This window comes from Patella vulgata, chromosome 6, assembly GCF_932274485.2.
Source record: "Patella vulgata chromosome 6, xgPatVulg1.2, whole genome shotgun sequence".
Taxonomy (NCBI): domain Eukaryota; kingdom Metazoa; phylum Mollusca; class Gastropoda; family Patellidae; genus Patella; species Patella vulgata.
The window spans coordinates 48432299-48452070 of record NC_065884.2 but is presented as its reverse complement, the minus strand read 5'-3'; the positions used below and the strand labels follow the sequence as shown (position 1 = coordinate 48452070).

The following is a 19772-nucleotide window of genomic DNA, read 5'->3' as shown; positions in this document are numbered from 1 at the left end:
TGTACTTTCAAAACCTGTTTAGTTACACTGGAATTAGATTTAAAATGTACACGTCTTTATATCACTAAATATTTCCCCATTGATTTAATGTTAATTCTCGTATCTTAGACCGGCTCTAAGTTTTTCCCAAATTTTCGTTGGTAGAACGCTTTTTGCCACAGATGGAGCAACATGTGGCAAACTCTTGCACAAAAGCATGTATGAGGTTCACCATGAAAAACTTGAAATACACAAGCTGGAAGTAGAGACATAAAAACATGCAATTTTCGGCCCTACATTTCAACCTAACCGACCTCTCAAAATCATGAATATTCACCAAAACCTGGCAGAAAATGTATTTTCAAACCCCTTTCTTCGATTCTACACCAAAAATCGCCATGCAAAAGGGGGAAAAGGGAAAAGGGCGAGAAAGACTAAAAATAACTTTCGCCCTACATTGGTGGGTGACAGCGTAGAAATATTTGGTGATCTGTGTGCGTAAAATGTAGCCATTGCGCATGTAACTAACTATAAACTTCCGAGGCGAGAGTCGCCGTTAAGCAAGAGCGACGAAAAAGTCGCCGACTTTTCCGTCGCGTGGCTTAACGGCGACTCTCGCGTTGTATCTAGAAACTCGCCGATCTAAATGGACGCTTTCAGCCACCATAGAAAAGGGAAGAATCAGACTTCAACCGATTGCGAGTATCCGAGTGATTCAAGCGAGGGTGAATTAGACAAATACGTGAGGTAATAATGGGGCAAGACAAATATGTGAGCACCAGTTATCTTTTAGAAACATTTGCTTTTAACTCACGATGGCCCGATATTTGACTGTGTTTGACCGTGTATAATTTGTATCCTTATAAGAATATCCCCGGGATGGAATATCTTTTGATCGGAACATGTTTTTATGTTTATATCTGAAGTAATTTTCTACGAAAACCTATATATTTCAATACATTACACATCTTTTTAGGGAACATTTAGAGTTTCCCTCCGAAATGAGCCGCTATTGTAAATTGGGGCCCCTAACGGAATTAGCCTGACTTTTAGGAGGAATAACCAAGCTCATTGGATTCAGCGGGTGAAATTCTTCTAGAAACCACCTTTATACCGAGATAACCAGAAAATGCCTCATGACGCCCATCTTGAATATTTAAATTTCCACAAGGGTGCTAGGGTGGCATCATCCGGATTCTGCATCTACACATATTGGAGATATATAATCCACCGACAACCTATATTTAAATATATTACACACCTTTTTAGGGAATGTTATAAGTTTCCGCCAAAATGAGCCTCTATATTGAATTTGCCCCCCCCCCCCCCCTAGAGGAATTAGCTGTCACTTTGAGGAGGAATACCCAAGCTCGTTGGATTCAGCGGGTTGAATTCTTATAGAAACCATCTTCAAACCGAGGTCCGAGAGAACCTGTCACACATGTTATCCACTAAATAACCAGGATATGCCCCATGGCGGCCATCTTGAATATTTAAATTTCCGCCAAGGGTGCCAGGGTGGCATCATCCGGTCTCTGAATCTACACATAATGAAGATATAATATAATCCATCAAAAAACATCAGGTGGACTATATTTCCAGGTCTGTCGACCTGCTGCCAGACTATAGCAGAACATCGTCAGGTGAAAGTGAAGGTTCGTTTGCCTTTGGAGCGACTATGGATGTTTTTTGGACTGTTAATTATACTGACACACGGTTATAAATATAAATATGTTAATTCTGTTATATTTTGGTTATTAAAGTGTAAGTGTGATATCGTGTTATCGAAAGTCAAATTCTGGAAATTTTCAAGGAACCCAAAACACCAGAAACCGTGCTTCGCCAATATAACCTTAAAGGCCCTGTCCATAACTAGTTGGGGTTCTATTTCTATGGTTATAGATATCCATATTCTTCAAACTTCAAAATTTAAATACTGACAAGGAGGTTCTCGGCCAACACCAGGAGCAAATCCGCGATCCCCAGCTTCTTACTGAGCTATTAATAAAAGAAATTTAAAAGGTTCCGATAATTTTATAGTTATTTTATTATAATGTTCAAAATTAAAGTCTCTTTGCGTCTTTTGCATTTTTCGGAAAATATCAAATTTTACCATCTTAATCTATGCTAAAATGTATGCAAATTGATTATTTAATAATTAATAAAACAAAATCGATAGTAATAAGATTTCAGAGAAAATTATAGATGGAGCTGACTGCATGGTTTTGACTGTATGGCGAAACAGAACAGCAGTAGTAGGACGTTAAGCCCCATTTCATTTCATTTCATTTCATTGGCTGTATATATATATATATGGCATATGCTATATCTGCAGTGGATGCCGAATATTGCCAAAATTACAAATTATTTTATCACATCTTTGTAAATATTACACGTAATTTAATTGAAGCATTTTTGGACTGAAATTCCTTCAGAGATCAAACTTTTCCAATTCAAATCCCTCAATCGACAGAAAGTGTGTATACCCCCTTTAAAGATTCACTATTCAAGAGCTATATTTATTTGCCTGTTGCAGGTCTTTCTTTAGGCCTTAAATGTTATATTAATTATTAATTAGACATTTATTAACAAGACAAGACCATCAACTCGATGCCATCGGATGCTCGAAATTTTAACTAGATTAGAACGGTTCGGCCATTTAATGATTTAATTTAAAAATGGTGAAGCGGGGCTAAACCTCGAATATACCAGTATTATGGTTACGATAATAAACAATCAATGCACGCATCTTGTCAAAACTACAAATAGAGTACTCTGAATGAAATATTCACTATTCATTTTGCATTATCTATTTTTGAACTGTTATAGCAAGAAAGGCCAGCTCTTTATCTAAATCTTACATAATGTATCTTTAGCCAATATTTTGTATAATAATATATGCACATTACCAAAATTAATGCGTATTTCATCTGGCTGATATTATGCAAACATATTTTTACAAAAATATTTGAAGTGGGCGCGGTCGATCACATGATTTGGGTTTTTTTTTAATTTCAATCAATCCGAATTTGTTTATCGGACTGTTTTCAGTATTTTTTTAAAATAAAGATTGAAAGAATGTCAGTACAGGTTCAAAGCAAATTAACTCACTCGGTTCTGTAAACGAATGACGGTAGCTTGAAGGTAGCGACGTGTTTACATTATTATAAACTGACTCCATTGTTTATACACGTGCTGACAGATTTCTTTCATTTAACAACGGGCCGTTGGACTACAGTGAGTAGACGGCCAAACATATTTCTGAAATTAGATAGCCTTACTCTGATTTGTAACAGGAAACTTCTCCCACCAGCAGGCACTTAAGTCGCCATTTTGAACCAAATACTTTTCTCACGCTGCATGTTGTATATATTATATAGAAAATAATATGGATTTGTCAGTTATAACGGTAAGTACCGGTATATATATTTAATTCTCTTTACAAACGCCGTAAAAACTAAATTATTCCTCTCTGTTCACAAGTGGTCGGATAGAACTGTATTAAACCTGTCCTATTTTACAACGTAAGAAGTCTGTAGTTGACGTATAAATAGATGGATAGTTTTTAAAATGTTGTTGAAGACAATACACGCCCTCGATTGGTGGTGTTGTGAGCTTTAAATGTGTTAGATCTTTATTTAAAAAACCCCTAATAAAATCGGTATTAAAGCACAGTCTTTGCCCGAAACTTTGTATTTTGTTCACACTTTTCATCTGTTCAGATTCGTTATCGTTGAGTTATTTATTTCTAACAAATTAAACAATACCCATGTAGCCCAATGATAGACACGGATTCGCCGTCCTTATTGGAACTAATGAGAAACCATATAAATTAATAGTCCCTAACAGTCGAGAATTGTATTATCGATGTTTGGATAATTTGTCCTTGTAAAACACAACGCTAGAAATCTTTTCTGCAACCCAACTGTCTATTGGTGTTGTTACTTTCAACAGAAATCCAGAAATATCAGTTGAATTTACATATTTACTTGTTGGACAAGAAGCGTGAAGATTTGTCAAGATCGCAGCGTAAGGGTATCTGGTTTGTACATATATTCGACGTTACCGGTACAAGTGTTTTCGTGTCGTTATCAAGCATAAATGAAGTATCAACTCTAATATAGGACTACGGCACCGGTCCTAATTACCAATTACCGGCAACGTTTCTTTTGTCAATACCATTCAAATTTTTGCAATAGGTGAACGACAAGGAAAGGTGTGTTCTAGTGCACATTCTTCATATCATATCCAAAATTTAAATAATTTCATAAAAAATAAAAGAAAAATAAGGATAATTGAAATTTTGACAGAGTGGTTTTTATTTGTTCTTTTTTTTCTTTGTCAATTTCACTTATCCATAATACAAATTCCAACTACACAGGGGCGGATTAAGGGATCGGCCAACGGAGGCGACTCCTTGTGCCGTCCCCCAGAAAAGTTTGAAAATTAAATCATCGTAGATTTAGATACAAACTGGAACCGATGATTTCGTTGTCCAAATCTGTCGAAAAACAAACGAGGTTGGGTTTAACGCCCTCTCCTTTTGCACCAACTAGACTAATATCCGTACAATACGACACCACTAATTATGAGACAATGTATATATGCAACATTAATATTCACATAAGTTTCTTTCAAGCTTTCCGACTTGCAAAAATGTTGACTGTCTCGAGACTAATATCATCCATGGCATCATAGGATTTTAGGGGCTGCAGAAGGGGCCTCTAGAGAACAAGTGAAAAGTTATTTCAATTTTTGGATAAATTTGTTTAAAAGGAATTAAGCAAAGCAAATGTTTGAATTTTAATTGTTCTTAGCTCTGTAAAAATTAATATTTTTGAAATATTATTTACTGGTGGACTCTTAGGGGAACGCAGGTGCTTCGCAATTCACACTAGAGCGGAAACAGAACGCTCTCTTCTACAGTTTGATCACCTCCATAGCTAATAACAGGTTCACGAGGATGGCATACACCTAAGCAAATCCACGTACAAGATATATACATAGATATTGCAAGTAATAAACAAACGTACATATAATATTAATGATACACACTGCAAGAGCTAAATCTGCCTATTGCAGGTCTTTTTTAGACCTGAAATGTTATATAAACTATTAATTAGACATTTATTAACAAAACAAGACCATAATCAACCCTTGATGGCATTGGATACTCGAGATTTTAACTAGATTAAAACGGTTCGCCATTTAAAAATTTAATTTAAAAATAGGAAAGCGAGGCTAAGTCCCGAATACATGTATACCAGTACCCAGGTTACCACTATGCACACATCTTGTCAAAACTACAAACAATAATAACTTGGCTGAGAATGAAGTAATTTGAATGAAATTTTCATTTTTTATCATCTATTTTTAAATTATTATAGCAAGAATGGCCAACTCTTTATTAAACTCTTAACTAATGTATCTTTAAATAAATTGATCAGGGGGGGGGGGGGCTGGTAAATCCTGATAGCACATAAATTGGGGAACGTTGATATCAACAGCAGGTTTCCATCATAACGGACGCTAACGAATAGCCTGACGCCGAATTCAGTCGCAATGCATATAATGCTGTAATATGAATGTATATAAGCAGATTTACATTCAATCGTTTCCGTTTTTACTCTAATTTCAAATCAGTTATGTTCGGCGAAATACACCAGAAGTCTCAATCGAATGGCATTCTCTAGCGTCTGGTTATTCCAGTCTATACCGATAGTATTTATTACACATGCTCTCCAGATAAGAATATGGCATCGCCGTTTGACATGACCTGTGGAATATGTCTAGCCTTGTTCTTCGAATCCCGTATTACAAATGGCACTGAAACGCATTATGGTACACGATTCGTGTACCAATGTTAAAATGTTTATTTTGTCTTAAATATTGGGTATCAGACGCCTATCTTTTCCCGGTAAGATCAAAACATCAATGTTGATTTAAATTGACAAATAATTCGTGTTGAGTTAGATACTTATGATATTGAGTTAGAGACTTAGCTACTTTAGCACTGGACTGGGGGCCCTAGCACTGGAGTCAAACGGGAACATTTTTTTGGACTGGAGGCCCATTCATTGGACAGCTTAATCACTCACGGAAATGCATCCCGTATGTTTGTTAGTCAAATCCATGAAGCCCGTGAAATTTTCGCGCCAAATTTAACCTTAGTTACTACGTCCGTATTTTGCATGAAATAATACATTTTATTGCTTCATTGAAGCGCTATACGTACCTAATTTGTAATGGACATTTTCCTTTACGTGGTTTAAAAATGTGTTATTTATAATAGTAACCCCTAAAAAAAATAATGGAGCAGTCAAGATAATTAGAAAGTTATTAGCCTATAGGAGCTTCTACTCTCGTTATTCTGCTTCCTTGTTTACTTTAAAGGAGCTAAATCGCTATTCTGTGGCACCTAGAAATGGACACAAATTGGTCGCGACATACAAAAATGTATTAATATGAATGTACATGTATGTAAACTGATTTACATTCAGTCGTTTCTGTTTTTACTGTAATTTCTAATCAGTTATGTTCGGTGAAATACGCGAAGAGTCCAAATTGAATGGCAGTCTTTGCGTCTGGTTATGGGATATGTTTAGCCTCGTTCATCGAGTCGCTTCATTACAAATGGCGCTCGAAAGCAATCTAACACGCGATTCGTGTGCCAATTTTAAAATTTCATTTCAATGTCTTAAATATTGGATATCAAAAGCCCATCCTTACACGGTAAGATAAAAACATCAATGTTGATTTAAACTGACCAATGTGAATGACTAGTCGTGTGCGTGTTTGCAATGTCGAAGACGTGGATGACATTATGGGTTAAATTTAGACTTGCCTCCTTTAAATTCCCGACATATACTATATCAGATTTCTATTTAATCAATTCAGTCAAGATTAGCCTTTTAATAACTCATTTATTTTCAGTAAATAAATAAAAATTCACCATAAAGGCCTACCTAGAACTTCCAAGAACAACGATAGCCCTACCCTACGTACCTAAGAGAAGTTAACCTAACACAGGCGACACAAAGAAACGTGAACTGCTTCGAAGAAAGAATACATCAATGAAAGTTAATAACTAGAAAAATGACGGCGATTGATGATCCTAGATATCAAGCCAATCTTCAACAGGGCGGAGGGTAAATATTTCTCTTAATTATTAATTTAATGGGGTTTATTTGACACTTGTCACGTGCACGTTTGTTTTTGTTGACACAGGAAGTCGACATTGTTTGAACTCTCAACCTGCGAACTTTAACCTTTCATCATAAATCATAATATCCAATATGGCTGGCTTAGCTATGAAATTTGTTGTTGAAGTCAAGTGTTTGCATTGACAAATTTGTCACTATTTGCTATTTGAAGTAGTTGTGTTGCTATATTTTTGGTAGGTGTAATAAATTTAAATTAGACAAAATCTCAGAGGTTTTGATAATATAATAATATGGTGTTTTGTCAAGTCAGTCTGCACAGCAGTGGACTGTGGAGTAGGTTTTTTTTCTGGTTCCATTTTCAGTTCCATTCTCAGAAAGAACTAGTAAACTTAATTCATTTTCTGTAGCCGAGTAGTACCGTTAAACCTGAATATTTATATTTAAATATATTTAGGCAACTGTATATTTATAGACACAATAGGCCTACACTGCGGGCTACACATTAAATTTTATATAAGTTAATAGTCGTGCTGTGCAGCCATGAGCCAATATGTCTTTTGTGCGCGACTAGGCCTTGTCCCTTGTCCCAAATATATGACCTATCCAGGCATCTTCCAGCTTCTTTCAGCTTCTTTAATAGTCGTTGGTCAGTAATCTGTCTTGTGAATAATAATATGTCGCCAACAATAGGATACAGTGCACAAGTTTGCACCAATTTATTGGATGATGAAATTGAAAGGCATATAATTCTGCAAAGGACTTGTCATTTAGCTTTTCAACATTACCCCTCCCGACTAGGGCCTACTGTAGCAATGCATAGGCCTACATGTATGTTAAGAAATACATCGTTCTACATACAGGGTCAAATATTGGGGATGACTTCACAGGATTTAATGGGAAGATTTCTCCCTTTTCACGAAACAAGGACAAAACTTTCAGACTGATGCTCTCCTGGTCGACATGTTTCATAATAAGCCATCTGATGTCTGATACCTCCAACAAGATCATCGACGCATGCAAATTTGTAGATCTGCTGAATCGTCATCATGAAGTTTTGGAGATACTGAAACACCAGTGCCAATTAAGCTGAAAACGTCACCTTCAAAGCACTAGAAATAGAAACCATTGTTATAAGGTTAAAGAGTATGGCCGTGATTCTGGCAACGCCATTAAAAAAATTATCTCTCTCACAGGACTGCAGGAATCGTGTGGTCATGATTTTAGCGAGTCCTTCATTTCAGAGACAGACAATCCATGGATGACTTTTGTTTAATAACTAGCAACACTAAGTAAACACACAAAAATTGTTTTTAGCCTATTTTCTACATTTACTCTTAAGTCTTTTTTAGATGCATAATTTTTATAAAGAAATTATAAATGTGCCACAGCAGCTTTGATGTTATATCTGCGTAACTTATCCCAATGAAAACTGGGGCTTTTTATATAAAATATAGCTAAACAAAGTATGTCTTGACTAATGACTGTGTTTAGTATTAACTACATTCAGTGTCGGCTACCTGTTAGTATATATTTGACCGTTAGCAATTCTTTGTATACCCACCATGTAAATAAGCATTTAGAATGACAAAGTTGACACACTCATTTTATTCAATAGGACATACAAACTAAACTAACAAGCCTGTTGATAACAAAATACACATACTCCCTATCTAGAACAGTCTTCACTGTCTTGTATTTAACGCCATCCAATATTTCATGTACACAGTTTGTATACACAGAGACCCAGACATATATGGACATTTTATTTTATATGTTTGAATTTGTATGAAAATCACAAATTTTGTGTGTGTCGATGTATCAGTGAAATATTTAGTTTAAACTGCCATTTTATCACCTTATCTCAATTCTACATTATTATTGTCAATCATTATCTCAGGCCTACCAAAACAAAATTTCAATGGCTCATCAAAATGAATCATCAAATTCAGATACTAAATTGAAATATATGTAAACTATATAAGCTAATTCTAACTTTATGCAATGTACAGCATGTTTTTAAAAATTGTTAGTTTCATTACATGGAAATGAATTCAATCATTTCTCTTGGTTTCAGACATCCAAAAGGTCAGCCACCTAATGTCATGGGGAGAGGAGAGAAGCTTAGTTTTTGTATTGTAAAATATATATTTTTTGGCTTCAATGTCTTCATTTGGGTAAGGATAGAGGCTTGCTTCTGTTTTTTTTTCCATATATTATTTAAAGTCTGTTCATCATTTGAAGGTCATTTAATCCCTTGCAAACTACTTAAAGATACATTCCTGTGTACAAACTGGGTGATTTGATGATATATTTGGACTAAAAACATATTCAAATTCATTAATTTATCATAATTTTGCTTCAAAACATTGTAAATGCCAAGGAATACCCTGCTATAAAAATTGATCAAAAGAGGTCATGTTTGTGTCACGTGACTTACCTCTCTCGGTACCTACAGCAACAGGGGCGAAGTCGGAGGAGAATTCATTGTATACACAAGACGATGTTGTCTTTGATCGCTGACTATTTATTACAAATATCGAATCCTAATTAAATTCTCGGATTATCCACTTCCCGCGTCTTTTTCCGTGATTTTTATCTCAGAAAGTGTTGTACGTCTAACTCTTCATAAAGTTTATCAACATGTACATCAAGCGCTCAGACTTCGCGTGCGACCTTCAATACACGCGTGCAGGTATTCATAACCATCGGGCTGTCGATTAGGGGAACCCTTACATTTTTGTCCTGTATACGCTCCATGAGTGTTTTTCAGGGACTCCAGTATTTTTCTAGTAAGATTGGATATCTCTACCTTCCATATATACCAAAATTGCCATACTTTTATTGGAAATAACCACCGGACAAATACTTTTCTGGGAACCTATCTTTAAATGTTGAATCTCTTAAAGGTATATCAGTCTAAAAATGACCCTTTGAGTTTGATAATTTGTCAACATTCAGCATCCTCTGCAGATGATATAAACATAAACGATGGAATATGGTCAAATAAAGACAGTGCCACATGATGTCTACGATCTATGGTGGTATTATTGTTGCTGATATTTGTTATATTTCTTAGTTTTTAGGATGTGGTGTATTATCTCTGGGAGTATGGCTTCATGTAAATCGTGGACCTTACATGTCCTTAGTACCAGCATACAGTTTTCTAAGTGCATCTAGTCTATGTATAACAGCAGGCTGTATTATACTCATTGTTGGATTTCTCGGCTGTTGTGGGGCATTTCTTGAAAATCAGTGTATGCTGATAGGGGTAAGGTTTTCTTTTATTTTCAAAGAAAGCAGAGGACTTTTAAAATGAATTCAACTGTCTGTCCATTTATCTTGACTGAGTTCAGTGATGAGCACTTTTATACGTCCACATTTTCACGTGGACGTATATTGTCGTTGCCCCTGTCCTTCCGTCAACAATTTGTTTGTGGACACTCTACAGGTCACAATTCTTATCTGATTTTAACGAAACTTGAAATATAGGTTTATCTCAGAAAGATCTCGGTTCCTGGCATACTGGCGTGTATCGGATCGAAACTTCATGGATTATGACCCCTGATTGTACAAAAAATCATGTTTTTAGCTTGTGGACACTCTAGAGGTCACAATTTCCATCTGATCGTCATGAAACTTTAAATATATGCTTATAACCCAAAGACTTTGGTTCCTTTTGATATTTGCGCAAGTCGGATCTGAACTTCTGAATTATGTCCCCTTATTGTACGAAAAATCACGTTTTTAGCTTGTGGTCCCTCTAGAGGTCACAATTATTATCCGATTTCAAAAACCGTTCGAATATATCACCGTTACACCGTAATGATGGTTGGGATCAAATTTCGTGAAAATCGGACAAAATGGCTGCCCCTTGTACGCAATAGTATAAAAATATGATATAACAAGGTTGTGGATCCTCTAGAGGTCACAATTTTGATCCGATTTTGATGAAACTTGAAATACATGTTTAAAACCCAAAGATCTTGGTTCCTTTCTATATTCGTGCATGTCAGTAACTTCCTGGATTATGGCCCCTGATTGTTCGAAAAATCGCATTTTTAGCTTGTGGACCCACTAAAAGTCACAATTTGTATTCAATTTTAAAAAACGTTTAAATATATCACTGTTACACATCAATGAAGGTTGATTTTGATGAAACTTGAAATGTATGATTATAATCCAAAGATCTTGGTTCCTGTAGATATTTGCACATATCGGACCATAACTTCCTGGATTATGGCCCCTGATTGTCTGAAAAATCACATTTTTCGCTTGTGGACCCTCTAGAGTAGAAGTCACAATTTTTATCAGATTTTGATGAAACTTAAAATATATTTTTATATCCAAAATATCTCCACCCTTTTCAATATTCGCGCATTTCAGACCATAACTTCCTGGATTATCGCCCCTGATTATACGGAAAATCGCCTTTTTTTTTTAAGCTTGTTCTCTATCCATCTCTTACAAAATGTGGGCGTATTTTGCCTGGCAGCTGCTGGTCTGTATAGTCTAAGCCTGTCAGTCACAACATTTGGAGGGGAGGGTCACGGTGGCTAAGTCGGTAAGACTCTGGCTCGCTAGCCTGGAGGTCGGGTGTTTGATCCCTGCACGTGATATGCACGTAAAAGATCCCCTGACAGTTGGAATTCGATATAAGAGTATGCCGTAGTGCTTCTGTCCGAGCAAAATTTCCTTCATAGCACACTGTATGGCGTAGCCCGTCTTCATTAGTCCAGTTCGGAGCAGAACAGTAGGACGTTAAATGTCACAACATTTGGAACACAATAACTCTGCTTTTAAGTAAGTTAGAATGTTCAAATGTTGTGTAGATTTTCATTGGGTGAATTTCTTGATGCATGTTTCTGCTTAGGCTAAGCATCTGTCTGTCTGTTTGTTCGACTCACCTAGTTGGAACAGAATAACTCTTCTTCTATTCGAGGTAGAATCTTAAAATTGGGTTCAGATGTTCATTGTGTGAATGTCTTGACTGACGTTGATGATGAGCCTTTTCTGCTTAAGCTGAGCTGAGATAAGCAGAGTGTATAGCTTCATTATAGTTTGATTATGAGTGATTAACAATTGATTGTTCAATGTTTTATAAAAAGATAAATGTAATGAATGAGTGTCATCTATTTATTTTGTGACTGGTGCAGGGGACATCAGCCTCATTGTTGGTTTGTTAACATAGACATGTATTAAAACCTTATTCCTTTTTGTCAGAATGAAAAACATATGATCTCACATGATGTCTTGGCTTGACAATGTTTAAGCTAACAAAACCAGGGCCTCTAAATACATATATTATTTGAAATCTTCTATTATTTAATCTATGCACTATGCAGTAGATTCATATTTTCTGCTTGGATGATAGTAGAGATATTACCTTTATTTCAGTATTTTGTGTTAGTTTTGCTTATATTTACTCTGGAAGTAACAGCTGGAACTCTTGGTATTGTCAAACAAAATGAGGTAAACAAAATTAAAGAAATCTGCTAACGAGTATTTAAGAAATACATTATGATTGAATTAATTAAACTTAATGATTTAGTGTACAGCAATTGCTAGCAAGTATTTACAAAATAAATTATGATCTCATCTGTAAACTGTTAAGTGTCTAACCTTACTAGAACAATGACTGAAAATTTGATTTGATTTGAATTAGAATTAATAATACAGTATAGTATTGAGTATTTATTATATTTATATTAATTGTAGATGAGAGAAGTATTAAAGGAAGAGTTTTTGATCAGTATACAACAAGATTATCATCCAGTAGTTGAAGATCAAAATAAAGATAACTGGAGAAATGTCATGAATTCACTACAGAAAGAGGTTAACCACATAGTATTATTCTTTCAATGTGTTGCAATTGTAATGTATTAGTCGATCTACATAATTTACAATATTCAATATGCTCTGCTTTCTAAATTGTAATGATGACTGATAATGTGTAATATTGATATACATAGTCCGAAGCTTGTCAGTTAATGCTTCACTGTCTAAGTCTGTCTATGTCCACCAGTACTTTATAAATTGATGGCATATAAATCTTGTCTTGTTAGTTTTAATAAAGTTTTTTTTTAACATTGCATTATGAACTCTTCACTGTTAGGGTTCAAAAGATTTTACATGATTGAATGTAAAGTGGGAGATAACGCTGTGAGTTGCAATTAAACAAATTCTGGATGCCTACAGAGTTCTTCGTTGCGACCATAATGAACAATCCTTTTAATTTAAAAATAAAATTTGGGTCTTGTAAAGAAAATATTGATGAATATAACAGATATAGCGGGTATTCGGATGTCATAAAGCATTTATCGAATAAGATTTGTTTGACATTAAACAAAGATGTTTATGTTGTTTTGTAGCTTCACTGCTGTGGTATAAATAATTATACAGATTGGTATTATGTATCAGCTTGGCCGAATGAAGAAAGAGTACCTGATTCTTGCTGTGTTCGAAGTTTGAATTTATGTGGACAACTTGATAAATCTTATTGGTATAACAGAGTAAGTTGGTTAATAAACAAGAGTCAGGTTCCTGGCATATTTTTAAAGAGCTAAATCTCTTTGCTTTAGATCTAAATAAAGTATTTATTTGGCTTGATCGGCAATTGTATTTTGGCCCAGATCAATGAAGGAGAGAGATTGAGTGATGAACAATTTGCATTAAATAAAATTTGTTCATATGAAACATTTAAAAAAAACTGTATGGTAGAGTAAGTTAGTATAGACAAAGCATTCAATTCAGTTAGGCTAATGGTTGAGTCAAGAAATTCATACTTTCATTAATTTCAGAGTTTACAATATTTTAAAATTAAAGATTTTCTAGGTACTATGGATAAAATGTAGCTGTTCCTTCGTCCACTTTTAGATAAACACACCACTTAATTTTATTGGTACTAACTAGATTACTAGTAAATTTGTTCATTTGTGTCTTTGATCTAGCTTAGATCTATATTTAATATTACAGGGTTGTCTAGAAGAAATAGAGTATTGGTTTATAAGAAATATGTATGTTTTGGGTGTTGTTGGGATTACTGTTGCTGTAATACAGGTAATTTATTTCATTATTTAAAATTTTGTGAATGCAGCTGCAACAGTTTGATTGAATGGTTGGAATTCAGGACGGCATTAAGTGGGATTTCAGTTACAAAACCATTGGACAACTTGGAGTTACTTAACTCACTGGCTAGAATAGCAGAAAAACGCATTTGCGGCAGTTGCATTTTCAAACTTTTCTCCATACCCTGTGACGATTGTTTGTTTGTTTGTGAACCGGGTCAGCCACCTAAGGTAGGCTATATTGGACCACATTGAAGTTGCTGTATTCAAGGGCTGGAATAGCAGGAAAAACGCGTAATATTTTTAAAATTTTCTCCTGACGGTCCCGTTTTCGTTAACTGTAAACGATTGATTGGTTGTTTGGAATTTCAGTCGGCCACCTACATTAGGCTTATTAGACCACTTGGAAGTTGCTGTATTCACAGGCTAGAATAGCAGGAAAAATGCTCTTGCAGTGGTCAATTTTTCGGGCATTCAGAGTTCCGCCCCCTAACAGTCATCCAGCCCGTTCACCTATGCTTGCAAAATGTGGGCGTATCTTGCCTGTCAGCCACTGGCAATTATTCCGTAATAAATTCATGGGTTGCTACTCTTGATTAGTAGTTAGAGTCTTATAATTTCTCAAACTACCTGCAAAAGAAAAAAATATGTGACAATCTCTGTGGGCTGCTGTGGGCATATGTTTCATTGCCTAACAACCTATCTTTTTAAGTTATGGTCAGTGTATCACTTATTTTCTTTTTTCAGATATTGGCTATGGTGGCAGCTATCATTCTCTTCTGTTATTTACGCAGCAGAAAGTATTTACTTTGATAATGGAAAGTATTAAATTCTGTCATATTCACAAGAACAAAAATAATAAAAGTGTTGACAGATCTGCACATATTCTTCCACATCAATCCTAAAATCAAAATATCAGTGTAAAATAAAATTACTTTGATGAATGACTTTTGTAATATGAATGGCAGATCTGTAATATTAAAATGGAATACAAATCTATTTTTGAAATTATGTTGTATTATGTCTTTTAAGACTGGTAAATTTATTAACTATGTTAATTTGAGATACTGGTGTTAAATATAATTTTGACAAGTGTATTCACTTCATATACAAAATGTTGCAATATTTTACACTGAAAGGATAATTTGCCAAATTTTCAAAAGTACGTTATACCCAAATCCTAATAATAATGATATTAGGATAGCAGTCCATATATTTGTTTTAAATCATATTTTCTGCCAACTTACTAGAATTTATTGACATTGATATTTTATACATCTTTATTAAATAATTTGATCATGATTGTTTTGTATTAAAAATTTTAATAAAAAAAATATAAGGAAATTCTTGTATTTGATTAAGAGTATTATTGATGTAGCCAACACTTACTGACAACTTAGTATTGTCTCTCGAAAGTAATATACTACCTCAAAATAATTACCATTGAAAATTAAGAGGAAAAAAAAATGTTTTGCATTTCGTAATTGTTTACAATATAGGATTTCTGAAAGTTTTTGCAATAATTATATAAGAAATGTAAATAGACCATAAGAGCTTTAACAATATTGATATTCAGTTCTTAAATCTTTTAGACAGGTTTATTATGATCAAATTGTAAAATCTTGTATGAGCAATATTAGCCATAGACTTCACTGAGTTACTTGTCTGCATTATCTAGTCTATAACAAATTTGTAATTTGGTACATAATTGTTGAAAATTGCAAATTAAAAAGAGTTAATGTTCTGTACCACATGATTCAGAATCATACAAATTGACATACTCTATTGTGATTGTATAGTAGCTAGTGATTGAAATCGGTTAAAGTGACATTATGGAAGATTAGATAAAGAGCTGACAATAAAGAGCTGCTATAATAGTTAAAAAATAGATAATGTAAATGAGATATGCTGAAAATTTCAGTCAAATTACTTCACTCTAAGCCGAGAAATCCTCAGATCAGATTCAAAATTAATTCAAATCTGTGGAAAATCAGACCCATCAGATGGCATCGAGAGTTGATTATAGCTTTGTCACGTTAATTAATAGTTTATATAACATTTCAAGCCTATAGAAAGACCTGCACTAGGCAGATTTAGTTCTTGCATAATGCCTGTTTAATTCTCAGGTTGAGGCCACTCCTAGCCTAAGATATTTTTTCAGACCATGCGATACTCTCGTGATTCAAGTACCTCCATTGAATCAAAATTGTTAGCGATAGACTTGAGGGATGCACATTATGCGATTGATGTAAGTAAACCAATATGATGACGATACAAGGTTGACCAGTTAACAATAATTAAGTTTTAAACATTTGTGTCAGATTTTAAGAGATGAATCAGTTTAGCACGTATGTTTCGTATGTTTCGCAGTTTTGTATTTATTAGTCTTGCCTAATATTTTTAATTTATTTAAAAAGCAATTATACAGTATACGCATATGTTCAATTTGAATATTATTGAAGAAATTATTTGTTTTTTTGTATTGTTATACTATTTTATTCATAACGTTATTTTAATTTGTAGATAGATCTGCCGTATTGATAGCTGGGGCATACTAATCTTATACATTTATACCAGTTGAACATTTCCCAATTAAATAATTGATAATAGCAAATTTTGGTGGATAGTTGGGTCATTTTACTCATTTATTAAATTATCAGTAACGACTTGCTATAAATAATTATTGGCCTTTCTCATAAAATTTGTTTTTATATTATTCTCATGCATTTTTATTATTCTTAAGTTTTATACTTTGTCAAATACAACATTTGAATTCCATAACAATGTTATATGCTGAGCATACATGTTGATTAAAGATTGCTCAAAAATGTAATTCCATCACTTTCTTTTATTATTGGATTAAAACTTAAAGTTAAAACAAATTTTTAAATTCATTTTTTTCTTCACATTTTTACCATTTAGAATCTCCATGTCTTAATTACGTACATTTTTGTGCTGATTTTCAGTTTTTAATTAAGTACTGCTTTAATTATTTTTATTTTTATATTAATGACGAATATCATAAATAAACCTTGGTAAGACCAAGAATATATTTCTACTGCTAGTTATTGCAACATAAATTATGACTTTAAAGGGGCAGTCCCAGATTTCACAGGGCACACCAAAATATCTGATCAAAATATTAAGCCATTTGGAAATGATTGACAGATTTGGTTAAAGGGTTATTAACGTATTTCAGGAATTTCGTTCAATTACATAAGTGGCTTGACAATCGTGACAATTATTCACAAATATAAATTTTGCTAGTATATTGATTTTGTTATACAGGCACATACAGTGTTGAATTTTGTGACTTACTGTCAGATCAACACGAAAAAATGAAAGTTTGTATTGTGAATCGCCCATATTGAAGTGTGGTCGTATACTGTTGTCGCCCGGCTCATCCAGCGGTCCAGCGTCCACTATTGCTTGTGGATGCTCTACTGGCTAAAGTTAATATTCGATTGACTTTAAATTTATACACAGTGTTTAAGATCATGAGACGAAGAAGCCTATTGATTTTCAACGATTTACGATAATTATTGCCAGGGTTATGGCGACAACCCTTGTTGACTCCCCAGACGACTTAGCTGGTGTGGGTGTATGTTTTGTTGCCTGGCTACCTATCTTTTGAAAAAGTATGACAGTGCTTCAGGATTTGTAAAGCGGTGACCACAGTAGCCAAATGATTCGACCGAATCAGTCAGTGTTAAAATTCGACTAGTGTGTCCACTGTCATTCGGCCAAATGATTCGCCCGAATCAAACATGTTTTATATATTCGCTAGTGTGTCCGCCCGATTGTAGAATTCATTAGCCAATCACCACTCATATCGAAAAGTCACGTGATTGTTCGAAGACTTGGTCGCTGCCATGTTTAATCATGTGACGTGAAAGGCGATGCAATCGACTAGTGAATCGGGCGAAGGATTCGCCTATTGTGTCCACTCATTTGGATGAATGATTCGGCTAATGTGTCCACCGCTTAAGGGTCTTTCACCCAGAACTTACCATTATTATTCATTACATACATCTGGGACTGCTCAATTAATAAATTAAAACATGGACACCTTAAATTGTCATTTTCTTGTTGAGTTTAATTAAGCTATCTCTAATTTTTAACAGAAACAGAATTTGTATTTAACTTATTTTCATTGTTTTGAATACTCTATACATTTTGTTGATATCACTATTCGATATCTATTTTTTAGTTCTGAGTAGTATATCAGATTGTATTATAATATGTTATGTCATGGTTTTAAAGTTTCTATAATTAAATGTATATTGTGTCATTTGTAACTGTCTATTTCCCATATTGGGAGCCATGGAGGTTCAGTGAGTAAGGCACTGGCCCGCTAACCAAGATTTCTTGGCTACCGGTGTTGGCCGAAAAATTCCTAAGGATTTTCCAGTGTGGTTTCCCTTTTTCAGTGGTGCAGGACTGAGGGTCAAAAACTTGTTGACCGGACGAGACGGAAAACCGATTAGGTTCATATAGAAAAACCCTTGATAGTGTAATTCGAAATAACAGAAGGTTGTAGCTCCACTGCTGTGGGTCCTGTGTACCTATTGGCATTCATGTACATGAACCCTAGATAGTTGGTGTTCGAGATAACAGTAGGTTGTAGCGCCACCACCGGGCAAAAAGTCCCACATAACACATTGTCTCCATTAAAAAAAAGGGAAAATAATTGAATATGGGCACACCCATTTGTAACTTTCTTATACAAACCTTTGCTGATGATGACCTTCTAAATAATACTATACAGCTCCTGCAACAAACAAGAAACTGCTTGAACTTGTATTGACTGTTATTAGGTCCAAATTAATTTCTCAAAATATGATTTGTAAGTGATTCCAATATGCACATATCTGACAATGACTATAGAAAAATTGTGTCCAATTCTTTGGACTAATTTTACTAATATCTTGTTTTGCGTAAATGACAACTATTCGAAACAAGGTTGACTAAAGGACAGATTTTTGTTGTGGTGATTTGTTTCAATTTTAGGTTGGCTGATTTACAAACCAAAGAAGTTCATACAAATACAAACCTAGTCAGCAACTACTTGTAAAGAATTTTCCAAAGCTCTATTAAGTGCAGTTAGTGTTGTTTTAGTAATGTTTGCTTGGTAGTTTGTATAAACTCTTCCTTCAGCATTTATCATGACAAATTCTTCAACATATTTTGTACATGTTATGTTGTTTGTCTAAATAAATTATAAAAGATGTCTAGACACTATTTAATCTTTCCAAAGGAGCACGGTTGGCATCAATATTTATATGGATAGGCCCTATGGAAATTTGAATGAACTTTTTGGCATTGACCATCCACTTTGATGGACAATAGCAGGCATTATTCTTTGTAATTATATATGATGCAAAGAGATTTCTATGTGGAAGAATAACATATTATGGTAATATTTATGCCTATGTTATCGACCAAGTATCACAACTCATCGGTTTGATTATGTGGAGTTTGATGAGTTAATGAATAATATTTAGATAAGTAAATGAACCACGAAGATGAGCGACTGTAGGTTTCACCTACATAATTCCTAGGAAAT

At 34.4% G+C, this 19772-nt stretch overlaps 1 protein-coding gene across 3 annotated transcripts; it reads left to right on the top strand.

Moving 5' to 3' along the window:
- The first annotated feature begins 592 nt into the window (after positions 1 to 592).
- Positions 593 to 19440, top strand: LOC126823578 (tetraspanin-9). Of its 3 annotated transcripts, none has more exons than XM_050552491.2 (9): positions 593 to 726; positions 6913 to 7127; positions 9217 to 9316; positions 10219 to 10410; positions 12537 to 12611; positions 12858 to 12974; positions 13511 to 13651; positions 14115 to 14198; positions 14954 to 19440. In XM_050552491.2, exons 2-9 carry the CDS (start codon positions 7075 to 7077, stop codon positions 15017 to 15019), a joined length of 828 nt encoding a protein of 275 aa, XP_050408448.1. In that variant the 5' UTR covers positions 593 to 726; positions 6913 to 7074; the 3' UTR covers positions 15020 to 19440. The 3 variants fall into 3 exon arrangements, with proteins under 3 accessions (XP_050408448.1, XP_050408447.1, XP_050408449.1); XM_050552490.2 differs by lacking the exon at positions 593 to 726 and adding an exon at positions 3138 to 3388; XM_050552492.2 differs by lacking the exons at positions 593 to 726; positions 6913 to 7127 and adding an exon at positions 7242 to 7375.
- Positions 19441 to 19772: the final 332 nt, after the last annotated feature.